This window comes from Vipera berus (assembly GCF_964194415.1).
Source record: "Vipera berus genome assembly, chromosome: 15".
Taxonomy (NCBI): domain Eukaryota; kingdom Metazoa; phylum Chordata; class Lepidosauria; order Squamata; family Viperidae; genus Vipera; species Vipera berus.
The window spans coordinates 3,323,536-3,341,275 of NC_138218.1; the positions used below are offsets into that span (position 1 = coordinate 3,323,536).

The 17,740-nt window shown below is 48.9% G+C and overlaps 1 protein-coding gene across 1 annotated transcript in view; it reads right to left on the bottom strand.

Annotated features, from left to right (window-relative positions):
• The window catches only part of NOTCH1 (notch receptor 1), a 55,449-nt gene that overhangs the window by 1,659 nt on the left and 36,050 nt on the right, over positions 1–17,740 (bottom strand). The window contains exons 23-31 of the mRNA XM_081339767.1: positions 15,184–15,752; positions 11,905–12,330; positions 10,269–10,417; positions 7,712–7,928; positions 6,196–6,286; positions 4,587–4,746; positions 1,045–1,340; positions 770–917; positions 581–678 (exon numbers count right to left, since the gene is read on the bottom strand). Coding sequence (XP_081195893.1) covers positions 581–678; positions 770–917; positions 1,045–1,340; positions 4,587–4,746; positions 6,196–6,286; positions 7,712–7,928; positions 10,269–10,417; positions 11,905–12,330; positions 15,184–15,752 — 2,154 coding nt within the window. The remainder of the gene's footprint in view (positions 1–580; positions 679–769; positions 918–1,044; positions 1,341–4,586; positions 4,747–6,195; positions 6,287–7,711; positions 7,929–10,268; positions 10,418–11,904; positions 12,331–15,183; positions 15,753–17,740) is intronic.

Here is a 17,740-nt window from a genome sequence, read left to right on the forward strand (position 1 = left end):
GGCACCCCTCAACTTACAACAATTCTTTTAGCGACCGTTGAAGGTTACAGCAGCACTGGGGGAAAAATGACCCGTGACCGTTTTTTCACACAACTGTTGCAGCATCTCCCTGGTCACGTGATTCAAATTCGGACACTCGGCAACTGACTCATATTTGCGAACGGTCGCAGCACCCCGGCTTCACGTGACAACCCCGCCCCCCTTTTGGGGGACCTTCTGACGAGCAAAGTCAATGGGGAAGAAGCCAGATTCGCTTCATAGCCGTGCTACTAAATTAACCAACTTTTCTGGCAAGAAAGGCTGTAAAATACTTGTGTGAACTGAGGAGGCGTCTTGCTGAGACGCTCACTCGGGCCCGTTTCCCGTTCTGAATTTGAGCCGCGTTTTTCCTTTGGCCCATCTCTGTCCAGCTCACCTCCCTCCCTCTCTACAATCCGTGAGGCCACCTGCCATTTTCACTCCACACCCCCGCCCCCCAAAAAGATTATGTTGGAAGAAGAGGGAGGAAGTGAGCCAAAGGCAGTTCCACTGAGTTGGGGGTCTCTGGCAGCCCAGACTTCAACCGGGACGTCCCACTGACCTTGTTATTTTGCATGTCCTTGTTAGCGCCGTTCTTCAGCAGTGCCACGGCGGCGTCCACGTTGTTCACGGCCGCAGCCCAGTGCAGGGCAGACTTGCCTGGAGGGGGAAAAAAAGAGGGGGGGACCATAAGCAGGCCGTTCCTCCTTTGGCAGACCTTTCGGGGAAGGCTGGGGGAATCCACCGGTACCTAGATCGTCAACAGCGTTGACATCGGCGTGACAGCTGATCAGATCTTCCAGCATGCCTTCAACCGCCAAGCGGGCAGCCAGGATCAGCGGCGTGGTCCCGTCATGCATGCGGGCATCCAGGTCGGTGGCCCTGTTCCGGATCAGGATCTGTCCCGGGAGGGGAGAAGGACCCTGGTTAGCAGATAGCCGAAAGGGCTGAGGTGTCAACCACCCCAGTTTTGGTGGACAGGAGGGCAGAAACATCTCCCAGCCTGAGACTCTGGACCAGCCTGACCTGAAAGACGCCCTGGGCGTCTGCCGACACGGCTGCGTGAAGCGGCGTCTTGCCCATGTGGTCCTGGATGTTGGCATCAGCGCTGGCTTCCAGCAGCCGCTTGGCTGCATCCGAACGGGCGTAACGCGCTGCCAGGTGAAGCGCCGTCTCCCCCGTGCGATCTGTTTGGCTGTGCAGGTTGGCTCCCTGGTAGATGAAATCCGAAATGACGGCGGGGGTGTCCTCTTCCTCCTCGCTGTTGCCGGTCTCCAGCCCTCCTCCGCTGCAGGAGGCGATCATCAGGGGCGTGAATCCATCTGGCAAGGCAGAAGAGCAGCCGTCAACCAAAACAGCCCGAAGGACGGGCCGGCTGGGGAATTGGGGAGTTCAAATCCACATCTAGCGAACAACGGTGAACAACGGGGGTGACGTGACAGCAGCATTCCAATATCTCAGGGGCTACCACAAAGAAGAGGGAGTCAAGCTCTTCTCCAAAGCCCCTGAAGGCAGGACAAGAAGCAAGGGATGGTTTTAGTAGCGCAATATTGGAAGAAGGAGGATTTGCCTACTATAGAAGAATGGACTTTAAAAGTTTCGAACCTGGCAGAAATGGCAAAAATTTCAGTATATTTGAAAGACCATTCGCAACAAAGATATATCTTGGAATGGAGAAGATGGATTGATCACATTCAGAATAAATATGGGACTAAAAAGTTTCATTTAGCATTTGAATAAGTATTAGATTTATAAGATTTCTTATTATTTAGTTATTTTTAAGGAGAGTTAAAGTGCGATAGGATTTAAAGTGTTATTATAGTTAGTTAGCATATTATAGTATAAGATTGTTAGGGTCAATACCCTAACAATGCTCTGGGAAGTCGGGGGGGGGGGAGGGGGAGGGAGGGGAAATTGGGTGGGGGTGGGGGAGGGATGGGTTTTATGTTTAAATGTATCTGTAAAACTCTTTAATAAAAAAAAGAAGTAAGGGATGGAAGCTAATCAAGGAGAGAAGCAACCTGGAACTAAGGAGAAACTTCCTGACAGTGAGGACAATTAACCAGTGGAACAACCTGCCTCCAGAAGCTGGGAATGCTCCAACGCTGGAAGTTTTTAACAAGAGACTGGACCCCCATTTGTCTGCAATGGTATAGGGTCTCCTGCCTGAGCAGGGGGTTGGACTAGAAGACCTCCAAGGCCCCTTCCCATTTTGTTACTCTGTATTCTGTGTGTCTTAAAAGTGGCCAAGACTGAGAGACATCAGACAATTGCACTGTTCCCAGAGGCAGCCTGGTAGCCATGCTGAAGGAACACACTTAACTCGGATTCGCCGGCACCCAGCCGTCTTCATCAAAGACGCCACACTTGAACTAATCCTCCGCCTTAGGGACGAACGCAACGTCTACACCAAGGGTAGGCAACCTTGGCTCTTTCATGACTCGTGGACTTCAACTCCCAGAATTCCTGAGCCAGCATGGCTGGCTCAGGAATTCTGGGAATTGAAGTCCACGAGTCATGAAAGAGCCAAGGTTGCCTACCTCTGGTCTACACTAAAGCAAATCCGCGTTCCTCCCAGGAATCAGTTAACAACCCAGTCTTAGCCTGGCCTGGTCTGGTCACTGGCAGCCACGGATGCAGCCACAGAGGAAGGCAGTTTCAAGGTCTCCTTTGGTTTCGTCCACTGCCAGCGTCCAGCAAAAATGCCACAAGAACTAAAAAAATGCTTTGCTTGGGGGTTCGAGAATCAGGACTTAATTGGGGCTCCGCTGTGCAACTTTTGAGAGGAAGACTTTTGTGAAGCAACCAAGTCCAGCACCCAGGTCATTCGGCTTCACATGACCAGGGCTTCTTGTTGGACTGCCCCATTATCTCCCTCTCATCTTTGCTCCAGGGACCCCTGTTTTTTTTTTCCTAGTGGTCCAAGTCTGCAGTTTAAACCTATTGACCCTGGCCAGCCTTCTGCTGCACATTCCTGCAACAGAGATAAAGGAAAGAACTGCCCAAAGATGATAAGAATACACACATCATGGTTTGGTTTTCAGCACGCAGCTCCACTTATTACTGGGATTCAGAGGGTTCACCCACGCGCCACGCAATTCAGGGTAGCTAACAAAAAAAAGGGACGCGGTGGCTCAGTGGCTTAGGACGCTGAGCTTGTCGATCAGAAGGTCGGCAGTTTGGCGGGTCGAATCCCGAGTGCCGCGTAACAGAGTGAGCGCCTGTTACTCGTCCCAGCTTCTGCCAACCTAGCAGTTCGAAAGCACGTAAAAATGCAAGTAGAAAAATAGGGACCACTCCGGTGGGAAGGGAACAGCGTTCCGTGCGCCTTTGGCGTCTAGTCATGCCGGCCACATGACCACGGAGACGTCCTCGGACAAGCACTGGCTCTTCGGCTTTGAAACGGAGATGAGCACCGGCCCCTAGAGTTGGAAACGACTAGCACGCGTGTGTGGGGGAACCTTTACCTTTACCTTTAACAAAAAAAAATTAAAACTAGCAAATAATAAACAATTAAGACGTCAACACTGAAGACAGTGGATATAATTAAAAGGGGCTCCTGATCTTGGTTTTTGAGGCCTTTTGAAAAGAAAAGGCGGGGTTGGACTGCTGGACAAGGAACTTGGAAAAAAGTGTGGCATTCTACATGCTGACTGCAGCAAGAATTCTTTATGTGCAAAAAATGGAAAGATCTATTAATCCCCAAAATGGAAAGGTGACTAAATCGTTTTAATCAAAGAAAATAATACGTCTATTTTTATTTTTTTTCCTGCTTAGAAACTCCTTCTAGACTTTGTGCTCGGGCTGAAAAAAAAAAGAAAGTTGGACTTTAGGATGTTCTAATTAGATAGATCTGTTGTTACAGAAGTGGCTAGTATATGTGAAATGTGTAAAAATAAAAAGTTGGGGCCTTACCTTTTTTTTTATTCTATTGTGCTGAAAAAAGTTGGAGGTTGCTGTTTCTTTATTCTTTTCCACCCTTTCCCCCCGCCCTTTCCCCTTCCCCATTTCCCTACTATCTTTATTTTCGTTTGGATTTTATATTAAAGGTAAAGGTAAAGGTTCCCCCACACATGCGTGCTAGTCGTTTCCAACTCTAGGGGCCGGTGCTCATCTCCGTTTCAAAGCCGAAGAGCCAGCGCTTGTCCGAGGACGTCTCCGTGGTCATGTGGCTGGCATGACTAGACACCAAAGGAGCATGGAACGCTGTTCCCTTCCCACCGGAGTGGTCCCTATTTTTCTACTTGCATTTTTACGTGCTTTCAAACTGCTAGGTTGGCAGAAGCTGGGATGAGTAACAGGTGCTTACTCTGCTACCCGGCACTCGGGATTCGACCCACCAAACTGCCGACCTTCTGATTGACAAGCTCAGCGTCCTAACCCACTGAGCCACCGCATCCCTTGGATTTTATATTATGAAATGTAATAAAATAAATTAAAAACAAGAGAGGCAGGCAGGGTAGGGGCCACCTGGAGCTTGGGAGGGGGGGATGTTTGCCAGAATCTGGGCTACCAGCTGGATCTTCTATTGGTCTATCGTTCGCCCGCAGGTCCAAAGGTTCACCCACCTGGCCCCCGAACGTTGACGTCCATGCAGTCAGCGTCGATCTCCCCCTGCGGTGGGGTGGGGGCCATGGAGGAAATGCGCAGGTCGGCCGCATCCAGGTGCTGCTGCGTCCACTGCCGGTGGTCAGTCTGATCGTCGGGCAGCATGACCTGTTCCTCTAACTGGGGAAGAAGAGTGATGGAGAAGTCAGGTGAGGAGCTGCCTCTCTTCACCTTTCCTGCAAAAGGCTCGCTTCAGAGGAAGGCCAGCACGGAGCTACGTCTTTTGAGATCAGAAATTCCAACCTATTACTTAGATGTTGGTTTCGTACAACCAGGTGGCCTGACATGCAGGGGAAAATGGAGAAGGGAGGGAATAGAGGAAGGAGAAGGAGAAGAGGCTCAAAGAGCTGATTTCTGGAAGTTTGAAATCCACACATCAAGCGGTGGGCGTCTGCAGATTTTCAGAGAGATGCCCGAAACTCCTGCAACAAGCATCATGTTTTGTTCCTGCGAGCAAAACTGTTTAACCGGCCACCTAAAAATGTCACGGTTAGACAAGCGCTTTCCTAATATTGAAGACAGTTCTCTGCAAGAACAGGGCTTGCGCTGTTTTCCTGCCCTGGTTCTCAAAATGCTCTTGGGGGGGGGGAGGGCGAGGGTACCAGCTGCCTCCTTCCATCTCCCCTTTCCTTCCACAGAGAACCACGAAGGAGGAAAAAGATGGAACGGGGGAGTGTATATTTTCACGATGTAGCTCTCCACGTGAAAGCGCTTGGGTGGCCACGAATCCAACCGATGGGCCTGCAAAGATGCAAAATCACCCTGCGCTAAACTCAACTCGTGTCCTGCCATTTCAAGGCCTTTTCTTATCAGGCAAATAAACCCAGGCAGGTTTATGGTCCCACTTTATTCCTAGGGAGCTTGGGAATTTTGTTTGGCTTCCTCTCGGGGCGGGTTTTGGAGTTTCCTTGCTCCCTCTATTGTCACAGGTGCGTTTTTCACGGCATCTTTGCAACACCATGGTGGAGCAGTGGGCTAATGCCTCCTTAAGTAACACCAGCTGCCTGCAATTAGTGCAGGTTCGAGTCCCACCAGGCTCAAGGTTGACTCAGCCTTCCATCCTTCCCAGGTAGGTAAAATGAGGACCCAGATTGTTGGGGGCAATTAAGCTGACTTTGTAATAATGCCGCTTAGGGGTGTGTGTGTGAAAGCCCTAATAAGCAGGCATATACATAGAATGAAGGCTACTGCTAAGCTTGTAAGCCGCCCTGAGTCTTCGGAGAAGGGCGGGATATAAATGGAATTAAAAGTTAAAAAAAAGCCTTCCCCCCACTTTCCAACTGAAAAAGATCCCCCCCCCAGTAGGGCCGCTTTCGACCCCTCCCGAGAACCCCCAGGCTGCAGACAGCTGGGGCAGAGGACTAAACTACAGCCGGGTGGGTGTCCTTTAGGTTGCAAGATCACGTTCCTTCCGTGAAATTCTCTTCTTCTCTGACAGAAATGCCAAATGCCCAATCCAGACTGAACGAGAAGCGGTTTAAAAAAACAGAGAAAACCCTGGAGAATTTTCCGCCTTCGCATCTCCGCACAGCCAGCTTCCCAGAAGCGAAGCATCCTTGGCCAACTTACTCGGAATTTCTTGCTGTTGAGTGTTTCCTCGTCTCCCCACTCGTTCTGGTTGTCGTCCATCAGGGTGCCGTTCGAAGCATTTTTCAAGGGTCTGGGAGGGGGGAAAAGGGTTGGGGGAGAGAGGGAAGAAAAAGGCAAAGAATTGAATCCACCGGGAAATGGTGGAGCGACAAACTGCGGTTGCGGTCAACAAAATGAAGTGGAGCGACTAAAGGCTAGACAAACTGAATTAAAAAGACACCTTCCCGTTATTCCAACATTTCAACCTTTTATACAATGCCAGCTTCCTGAAATTCAGTCATTTTGGAAACTTTCTATATGGAAGTCAAACCAAGTTAAAAGAAAAAATAGCAAGGGATTAAAATTAAGATCCAGAATATCAAACAGAGTGTTTTGGGTGACGTGCTTGTTGTGTACTCTCAATTTGCTATACAAAATCAAGCTGTTTGTGTAAGCACTGAATGCTCCTTCCGGAGTTATAAGCTGGACAATAAAGAGGTTTCGGTTCTCACTTTTAATAGTTTGAGTTCTTTGGGAATCTTGTAAAACCATTAGACCTTTTTTCTCTCTCTCTCTCTCTTTTTTTAAAAATAAATATCTCTCTTTTTTAAAATGAGCTATCATTGGACCTTTTCTCAGGAGAATGCACTTAAATATAAAATACATGCGGGCTCTCTTACGAAAGCAAGTCCATACTACTCATGCATTAAAAAATATCAAATAATATCTGACCTTTTGTATCAACCCATGAAAATGCATAACGATAAATACACTTAAAAAGGGAGATGAGCTAAAACGGGGAGTCGAGGGATCATAAAATATAACCGATTACTGTGCCATCGGCAGTCATTCTTGAATGAAAAACTTAAGTCCACTTAGAAGCCGACAGTGAAAATACAAGCCGAGACTTTTGTGCCCACCCACATTCACAGACCTCCTGAAATTTATCCGTGACGCCCACCGAGAGAAAATGAAGTCAAAGCATGGCACGAATCGATGCCCCCCCACCCTTCCTACAGATGCCCTCCACCCAGGGCCAAGAAGGCAGCCTCCGTGTGTTTCCTACAGCTTGTCCTGCATGGGGCAGAAAAATCACAGGACTATTACTTGTCTCTAGTTCCCCCAAAAGGAAGCAAAAATTCAAAATGCTTTGAAAAAAATAATAATGCAGACAATGTCTTTCCCAGCCAAGTTCTCTTTGGCTAAATGGAAGTTAAAGCCGGCATGCCGTGAAGAGGGAAGTGCCCACCACGTTGTGCTCCTCCAACACGCCCAAACCTGGGTTAATGAGCAGGTGCTTCCCCAACAAATAAATCCTATTCTGTTTCCACCTGGTTCCCCATTGAGACCAGAGACAGATCCACACAATGCTGTTTGCACAAGCCAGACAGAGGGAGCGTCTCTCCGGATGATCAGCCAAAGGGTAAAAGAGTTGGGTCCGGATGCCAGCCGGCATCCCAACCTCTGCCTGGAGATCCCTACAAGAGGAAGGGGGGGCAGGGGGGGTGTTACTCACTTCAGCCCCACGGAATCCTCCCCGAGTGGTTCCCGGCGTTTCTTCTTACTGGACTCCGTCACTTTGAAGCCTTCCGGGAACCAGAGCTGCCCATGTTCCCTCCGCCGTTTGCGAGTTGCCAAAACGCCGATGCCGATGCAGAAGAGGAGGAAGAGCGAAGGTGCCACCACATACATAGGATACCACTGGCTGCTCCGGGGGGAATCGGCCGTCTCGCCTGCGATGCAAAAACCAAAAGCGTCGCGATCAGACCGAGGGAAGGTGCTCGCCAGCCAGAGGATGGCAAACTGAGGGCCAAAGAGGTCCAAGCGGCCCCCACCGCTCGCCCCCTCCCTCTCCAACTCCTCAGGAGGAGGAGGTCATTTTCGACGTGATTCATCAGCATTGCAAACTCTCTGTTGCTACGCTGGGGGAAAAAAGCTTTCTTTCCTTTAGGAGAAAAAGGATTAGCCCATTTCAAATCATTGAATCCACATTGAGCGGTTAAGTCCAAAGGATTGAGGAGGATTTGGGAAGAGCGCACTCCAGCTCTTCATATGTCACTGATCGATTACAAGGTCTGAGACAGTTCCCCCCCTCCTTTCCTAGCAATAATTATTTTGAAATAAGTTCTGGAGGGGAGGCAAAACTTGAGAGATTTGCCCCGCCCCCCGCCCCCCAAAAGAGTAAGGGAACGGGATTTTCTTTTTTTTAAAGGCATTCAATTAATTGCTCAAGGGACTCTTTACTTTTCATCACTTCTGTTTTACAGCTTTTGGCCCATCATTTCAAATTGGATTGTTGTGTTGTACATTATGCATGCGAGGCACATACATGTTATCGGGGGCCTGTGCTGTGTCTTTTGACTCAAGAAGCATATTGAGCTGCATCTGGTGGAATTAGCCCCAAACTATAAAATCCATTATTAACTTAATCCACTGTTTCTCAACCTTGGTAATTTTAAGAACTGTGAATTTCAACTCCCAGAATTACCCAGCCAGCATGGGTGGCTAGGGAATTCTGGGAGTTGAAGTCCACATGTCAATGCCAACGTTGAAAGAACACTGGCCTGTTTGCGTTCTGAAAGATTAGAATCCAAACAAGTTTTGTTTGTTGGAAAAACTGGTGGGAAACCCCAAATTCCACTGCTTCGATGCTCGATGGATATTTTAATAGACAACAATGTGAAGATCAGCCAACAGAAGTAATAACCTCTGTGTTTATGCTCCTTCTTTTTAAATATTTATATTCTCTCCTTTCTGAGATTTTTATTAGCTTCCTCATAGCCATGGCCAGATATTAAAAAAACAAGCAGGTCTAATTAAAACAAGTAATTCTCAACTTAGGACCACAATTGGGGCCTGAATGTCCATCACTAAATGGGGTGGTCAGAAATTGCCTGATTGTAAGGACCTGCCTCAACTGGGTCTCCCAAGAAAGCAGAACTCTTGAAACAGGCATTGCTTCAAAAGGAACTTTTATTGAGAGTCAGTGATAGCAGAAGAGCAAAGCAAGGTCTGAATATTTCACGCGCAAAAGGTTACATCAAATGGCTCATTCAGGTTTCCACTCCCCCGAGTGTTCAACCATCTGGTTGAAATCCAGGCAATCCATAGAGGCTAGGTTGTTTTGAGAAGCTAGTGATTTAGCACCCCTCTCAAGCTCTCTCTCGGCTTCGTTTCCCAATGGTCTCAGGCTCCATTGTCTGGAGATAAGGCAGATGTTTTTCAGGCCACATTTCTTTCTCACGAAGGGAGGACATTTCAAAGAGCCGGGCAAACACATTCCCCAAGCAAGCAGCCCCCCTCCCACCAGAATGCCAGGCCCCGAAAAGGAATATATTTTTATGACCTTTTTTTTTTGCTACTGTTGTTAACCTTATGAAGGGCCAATATTTGAGGACCACCTGTCTCTCTTCAACAGCCTGACCTTCCCTCCCAGGTTTCAGTGCAAAGAGCAAATAAAGGAACAGCATCACGTCCAATTCTGATGTTAATATCTTAAAACCCGTGTTTGTGATGCCCAAACATAATAATAATAATAATAACACAATAGCAGAGTTGGAAGGAACCTATTCCATCTCCTTGCTCAAGCAGGAGGCCCTCCTACCATTTCAGACAGTCTCTCCTTAAAAAACCTCCAGTGTTGGAACACCCACTTCTGGTGGCAAGCCGTTCCACTGGTTAATTGCCCTCACTATTAGGAAGTTTCTCCATAATTCTAGGTTGCTTCTCTCCTTGATTAGCCTCCATCCGTTGCTTCTTGTCCTGCCTTTGGGGGCTTTGGAGAAGAGGCCGACCTATCCTAATTGCATAGGCTTGGGACACTATCCTACATACAGGATGCTTCATTTGAGGAGAGGTTCCAGAAGGTGGAGAGTTACAGAAGCAAGAAACAGAGGCACATTTCTTCTTAAGTGATGAAGCTGGAAGCTCATTTATCCAGCCTGTTCCCGAAGGCCTCAGCAACCTGTCCAGGAGGAGAGAGGTCCCCCCACCATGCCCTCAGCGGCTTTCCAGGCCCTGCGACCCCCCCACCAGGCAAGTCCCAGAGGGGATCGTGAACAGAGTCTACTTACTTTTCACAGCTTCGATCTTGTAGGGAATGTCCAGGTTGCCGCTGGAGGCCAAGGCGCCCAGGAACGCCGCTACGTCGGTGGCACTCTGGAAGCACTGAGAAGACGACTGGATGCATTGGCGGTTGTCGATTTCCAGGTGAACAATGGACCTGCAGGTTGGGGGAAGGGAAACGCACACCAATTAGCCGGAAGGAAGACCATCCGTCAATGCAGGCCGTGGGCGTCTTCATCAGAGCCAGGGGCTGCAGCCTGACCTGGGACCGTTTTCCATACTTTTAGGGGTCGTTGCAGCATCCCTGCGGTCACACGATTAAAATGCAGACCCTTGACAGCTGGCACGGTTCATATTTATGACCGTTGCGATGTCCTGGGATCCCATGACCATTTCTTGTGACTTTCTGACAGGCAAAGTCAATGGGAAAGCAGATTCGTCGAACATCCAGGTTACTAAATAACTGCTATGATTCACTTAACAACTGTGGCAAGAAAGGTCATAAAATGGGGCAAAACTCACTTAACATCTGTTTTGCTTAGCAATGGGAATTCGGGGATTAATTCTGCTCGTAGGTCAAGGACTGCCTGTGAGGCATTCGGCAAAGGCCTTTGGGCTCCTCTCCTCGGATATTCTCAGAATATTCTTCTCTCTGATCACCTGGGCACAATTTCTGTTCCTCCCAGCTGATCAGGCCCAGGTTTATTCTTCCAAATTAATGTAGAGAAAAGCAAAGTCTAACTAAAGGCACAAATACAGATTGGGCGAGACCCGGCTTAAAAACAGTAACTGTGAAAGGGACTTTGGGAGTCCTAGTGGACGATCGCTTGACTATGAGCCAGCCGTGTGCAGCAGCAACCAAAACAGCTAATACAATCCTGGGTTGTATAAACAGAGGCGTAGAATCAAAATCACACAAGGTATTAGTGCTGCTTTATAAAGCTCTAGTAAGACCACACCTGGAATACTGCAGCCAATTTTGGTCACCATATCAGAAAAAAGATGTTGAGAGTTTGGAAAAAATTCAGAGAAGAGCAACTAAGATGATTAAAGGCCTGGAGACTGAAACATACGAAGAACGGGTGTGGCTAGTCTAAAGAAAAGAGGAAATAGGTGAGACATGATAGCAGTATTCCAGTATTTGAGGGGCTGCCACAAAGAAGAGGGCGTCAACTTATTCTCCAAAGCACCAGAGGGAAGGACAAGAAGTAATGGATGGAAACTCATCGAGGACAGAAGCAACCTAGAATTAAGGAGAAACTTCCTGACAGTGAGGACAATTAGCCAGTGGAACAGCTGGCCACCAGAAATCATGGGAGCTCCATCACTGGAAATTTTTAAGAAGAGGCTAGACAGTCACTTGTCTGAGCGTATAGGTTCTCCTGCTTGAGTGGGGGGGAGGGACTAGAAGACCTCCAAGGTCCCTTCCAATTCAATTCAATTCAATTCAATTCAATTCAATTCAATTCAATTCTACTCTACTTTACCCATTCCTATTCTAGCCACACAATTCAAAGTCCCCCATTGCCCTGCTGCAGCTTTATGCCTGGGTCTGAATGACCTCTAACATACACCCCTTCCTACACACACACACACATACACAAAATCCTAGTAACCTCGGTTCACTTCTGCTGTGGTGCTTACCCGTAGATTTCCACCTGGTCCAGCTCTCTCTTCGACCTCCCACTGATCGTCGCGTGGAGGGCTGCCTTCACGCCGACCACCACCTCCGACACGTCTGGCCAGCCACCCGCCGACCTCTTGATGCGGTGTTTTTTTAATTCTTCCGGGTTCCCAAAATAAGGGAAGATCATGTACTCGCCCTTGGTGTCCTTCTTGAAAACCACATTGGTGTGCAGGACCCGGCTGAGCTCACGCAGGAAGTTCAGGGAGTAGTTCCTGAGGATTTCAGGACTGATCAGCACCACCACCACCAAGGTCCCGTCCGCCAGCTTCTGGGGCACGTGGTTGGCACAGTCGAGGCCGTCCCATTCGCACTCGGCGCTGTTGCATCCCTGATCACAGTTGCCGTCTGAAAAGTGATCCTTGCAGTACTGGTCATAGAGAGGGCTGCCAAGGTGGAGAGAGAAAGGAGTGAGGCCATGGATCACCTAGACAACTTTTTCACAGATTGTACCACTCTTAGGACCTGACAGTATTTGAGTACCGCCAGCGCTTAGCAAGGTGTCAAAAACCTGATGACTAAAAAAAAAAGGGGGGGGGCGGATTCTGGGTTTTACTGATTAGATTCATTTGTTGTTATAGAAATGGCTAGTTTATAATATTATAAAGGTAAAGGTTCCCCTGCACATGCGCGCTAGTCGTTTCCAACTCTAGGGGCCGGTGCTCATCTCCGTTTCAAAGCCTAAGAGGACGCTTGTCCGAGGACGTCTCCGTGGTCATGTGGCCGGCATGACTAGACGCCAAAGGCGCACGGAACGCTGTTACCTTCCCACCGGAGTGGTCCCTATTTTTCTACTTGCATTTTTACGTGCTTTCGAACTGCTAGGTTGGCAGAAGCTGGGATCAGTACCAGGCGCTCGCTCTGCTACGCGGCACTCGGGATTCAACCCGCCAAACTGCCGACCTTCTGATCAACAAGCTCAGCGTCCTAACCCACTGAGCCACCGTGTCCCTTTTATAATATTATAGAAAACTAGAAAGTTGAGGTTCAATGTTAACGCTTCCATCTACTGCAACAGAGGAAGTCTGTTCTTTTTCCCTTCTCCCCCTCACTTTTTCTCCCTTTTTCCTCCCCACTGTGTCCTACTATTTGCTTTTGTATTTTTGTATTTTATTCTATAATCTAATAAAATGTTACAAACTGTAGAAAAAAGTTTTTAAAAAGTACCAGTTTTAATTTTTTTCAGTGGCAGTTCCTTTGCTGAATCACTTTCCCTTTGCACTGACAAATGTATGATGAATTTATCCATGTTTATTAATATGCACCACTACCAGGTAAGCTCAGAGGTCTTCAAACCTGGCACTTTTAGGACTTGTGGACTTCAACTCCCAGAATTCCTCAGCCATCATGGCTGGTTGAGGAATTCTGGGACTTGAAGTCCACAGGTCTTAAAGTTGCTAAGTATGTAGACCCCTAAGCTAGCTGGTCGGCCTTTCTTCCTCTCTCCCTCTCCTCTTCTTCCTCTCTGCCTTCTGAGCTCTCCTTCCACAGTGTAGTAGCAATGCATTCCCCACCTCCCGTCCCTTCCCTGTACCCTTAAAGACACAGAAATCAAGCGCAAAGCAAGAAAGGCTCACAAATGCCTCTCAGAATAAAGAAACACTGACTACATTTTTTTTCTTTAAGCTGCCTCAGGCATGTCTCAAGTTTAAACAATGTAGCAGCCAGGCTCCAGCAATTGCAAAAAAAAGCGATAACTTTAAATTAAGCATGTTTACCTACAAAGAAAACTTGCTAAAAGACATAGACAAAAACTCAAGATAAGGGGGTAAAACTAATTACATTTGTTTAAAGGGATTAAACCTACGAAGCCAACACTTTGGACTCATTGCTAGCCTTTGTAAAATATTCCAATAACCAAAGCACACAAACTGAGCCTCTGAATTACAAAACGCTGTGAAAACTGTATAAAAATCCTTATGGTAATCCATTCAAGCTGCCAGTTGACCAGGAACCCACTGGCTTCTGAAATAAACCCACCTCCTTTCCGACATGCTTATCTCCCGGCTTTTCATTTCATTAGCGCTGATTGCATTCTCCTGGCTGGAGAAAATGAACCAGGAGACCTTTTCTTCCAGCGACTGCTGCTTCTTCTTCCCTGCCTCTTTTTCTTCTTTGCCTGTTCAGCTCTCCTTCAACAGCTTCTTCTCTGTCCCCTTCTCTTTCCCTGTTGTCTTTTTTCTCCTTTCCCGCCAAAGCCACCTCCTTTTATATCCTCTCCTCTCCTTCCCCCCTTTTTCTTCAGTTCACCTCCAGCTCTGCACTGCTTCCGGAAGTGCCAATCAGCTGGAGCCCTGCCAGCACTCCTGGGGCTTCTGCCGAGCCCAGGCAGTCCTGCAGCTCCAGCTGCCTCTCCCTCAGTCTTGGGTTGCTTCAGCTCATTCCCCTCCCCCGCTACATTTGTCTAAGAAGGTCACGTACCAGCTGCCACGTGCCAAAGTACCACTAGTGGTATGCATACCACCGGTTGAAAAGCCCTGATCTAGACCATGGGTAGGCAACCTTGAGAACTTTAAGACTTGTGGACTTCACATCCTGGTCACTTTGCTGCAAGGACTGAGTGGGTGCAGGGGGGGAAAAGTAAGGGGAAAACGAGACCGTCCCTACCGTGTTTCCCCGAAAAGAAGACCTAACCGGGAAATAAGCCCTAGCCTGATTTTTCAGGATGCTCGTAATATAAGCCCCGCCCCCCAAAATAAGCCCCAGTTAAGATCGTCAGCCAGACAGACCCATTTATTTTTTTATTTTAATTCCATTTGTATCTCGCCCTTCTCCGAAGACTCAGGGCGGCTTACAAGCTTAGCAGTAGCCTTCATTCTATGTATATGCCTGCTTATTAGGGCTTTCACACCCCCCCCCCAAGCGGCATTATTACAAAGTCAGCTTATTGCCCCCAACAATCTGGGTCCTCATTTTACCTACCTCGGAAGGATGGAAGGCTGAGTCAACCTTGAGCCTGGTGGGACTCAAACCTGCACTAATTGCAGGCAGCTGGTGTTACTTAAGGAGGCATTAGCCCACTGCTCCACCAAGGCTCTTTAGTACCGTATTTCCCCCAATGCCCTAAAGCATCTTTTGGAGCAAAAATTAATATAAGACCCGATCTTATTTTGGGGGGAAACAGGGGTGCAAGCAACCCTTCCTCCTTCTCTTTCCCCTTGTTGAAAAAAAAAAAGTGAGCCCCCTTGAAGCGGAGGAGAGGGACGCAACGCGCCATCCGTCCGGGCACAGCCACTTACTTGCACTGCAGCTCGACCTTCTGGCAGTCAAAGCCGTCATACAGGCAGCCGCTGTTGTTGCACTGGACGTCGCACTTGCCGTCGTTGAAGTAGTTCCAGCACTGCAGGGCCTGGGTGCAATTCTTCCAGGGGTCGTTGAAGTTGAGCGAACAGTCGCCGCCGTCCCAGCCACAGGCGTGGTTGTTGCACTTGGCGTCGCAGATCTTGTTGCCGGCGAGGCTGGGGCAGCCCAGGATCTCGCACTTCTCCTCCACCAGGGGAGGGGTGATGTCTTGACCGGGACCCCCCGGGAATTCAAAGTCCAGGATGTGGCAGTTGAGGCCGTTGAAGTTGACAGGGCAGAGGCAGCGGTAGTGGGGTGGCTCTTGGGTGAGCTGGCAGGTGCCCTCGTTGTAGCAGGGGCTGGAGTGGCAGGGGCTGTGGGAGGGGAACTGGCACTCAGGACCGGTGAAACCCGACGTGCACAGGCACCTGGACTGCTTGGCGGTGGAAACGCAGGTCCCGCCGTTCAGGCACCGCAGCATCCCACAGCTGCGCAAGTCGTTTTCACACGTGATGCCGTCCAAGCCCTAAGAGGGGAAGAAGCAGCAGAAGAAGGCCATCATTCAGGAGTGAAGGAAATGGAAGGAGACCAGGGGCTATCCAGCCTCCGCGTGATCACATCCAGCCAAGGGGGGCTGCTGTCAAAGAGTGACATGATAGCAGTGTTCCAATATCTCAGGGGCTGCCCCAAAGAAGAGGGGGTCCACCTATTCTCCAAAGCGCCTGAAGGCAGGACGAGAAGCGATGGATGGAAACTAATCAAGGAGAGAAGCAACCTGGAACTAAGGAGAAACTTCCTGACAGTTAGAACAATTAACCAGTGGAACCACCTGCCTCCAGAAGCTGGGAATGCTCCAACACTGGAAGTTTTAAAGAGGAGACTGGACAGCCATATGTCCAAAAGGATATAGGGTTTCTTGCCTGAGCAGGGGGTTGGACTAGATGACCTCCAAGGTCCCTTCCAAATTGTATTATTATTATTATAAAACTTTTATTCATAAAACATGAACTCTCATAGAACTGAACACTCAAATTGACTGGCACTAATGGTTGACACGGGTTGCTGCCAGCATCCTAGGTATCAACCAGGTATCTCCTTAAAATGTAAGATGTTCCGAGTAGCGCCGTTTTTTGTAGCTTTGCTGGAGTTATTGCAGGAAGCTGCAATATTATCATCATCATCATCATCTCTCAGCTTGGTCTTAAGTGCTGCCAAAAGCTGCCTTGCTAGAGTTGTGGGGTTCTGCCTCCCACACTCACGGTAAGAGAAGATCATTTGCCTTTTGCGGTCCCCGAGCCTCCTCCTCCTCCTCTTCCTGTGGCACAATAGTTCCAGACTCTTCCATTTCTCTTCTCAGAACTTCCGCCTGAGCCCTCCACCCCCACCCTCAGTCCCTTCTCCCCCTTCTCTGAACCGGGTCCACTGCCACCCTTTGAAATACCAGAACTGGACCCAGGACTCAAGGTGTGTGTGTCTTTCCCTTGAAAACAGCCCCAAATGGCAAGCCCTACCAGGGCAGCGGGAGGCTCTGTCTGTGGGGCAGAAAATGCTTTTCCAACCAGCTGCCCTGCAGCTCCGGTCCTGCCAGCTGCTGGGCACCAGGGAACCTCACTTCAGGCAGCCTGGAGAAGCAGCTGGATTTAGCCCGGGCAAGATGGCCAAGCATTGTTGTGGCTGCTCCATCATTGATGGAGGCTTTTAAGAGCAGGCTGGACAGTCACCTGTCTGAAATGGCGTAGCGCGGTGTTGGCGAACCTTTTAGAGACCGAGTGCCCAAACTGCAACCCAAAACCCACTTATGTATCGTCGGGTGCCGGGTGGGCGTGGCCCATTGGGTGGGCGTGCCTGCGGTGGTAACGGCAGACTGGGTGGGACTAAAAAGTTCAATCAATCAATTCCAACTTTGCGGAAAAAAGTTCTTCCCACGAGAAGCTGAAATTGATTGTTTTTTGCACACGGCGGTGGAGGCCTAAAGCGAAAAGTTTTTATAAAACCCAGCTGAAGGCCTAGGACCGGGGCGATGGCGCACGTGCCCACAGAGAGGGCTCTGCGTGCCACCTGTGGCACATGTGGCATAGGTTCACCACCATGGGTGTAGGATCTCCTGCTCGAGCAGAGGGTTAGACTAGAAGACCTCCAAGGTCCCTTCCAGACCTATTCTGATTTTTACTGAACCTGCCTGCATATCACACGTTTCACCCGCTTCCTGGATTAATTACCGGTAGTCCTTGATTTATGACTGGTCGCTAACGTGACTTTGAACCACCCCACACCAATAGGGCCTGGATTTGAAGTTCTGACATCTGCCTTCCTCATGTTGATGTGACTTCATTTTGGGCACTGGACAGTCGGCCCACCTTTACGGCTGCTTGATTACGATGCCATGATTTATGACATTTTTTGCAGGAAAATGGCGCTCACTTCCGCTTTCTGGCAGAAACCGCCCCATAATGGGTTGGCATAATGAGCTCAGCGTTTGCTTAACAGACGCTGCAAAATAATAATAGTAATAGT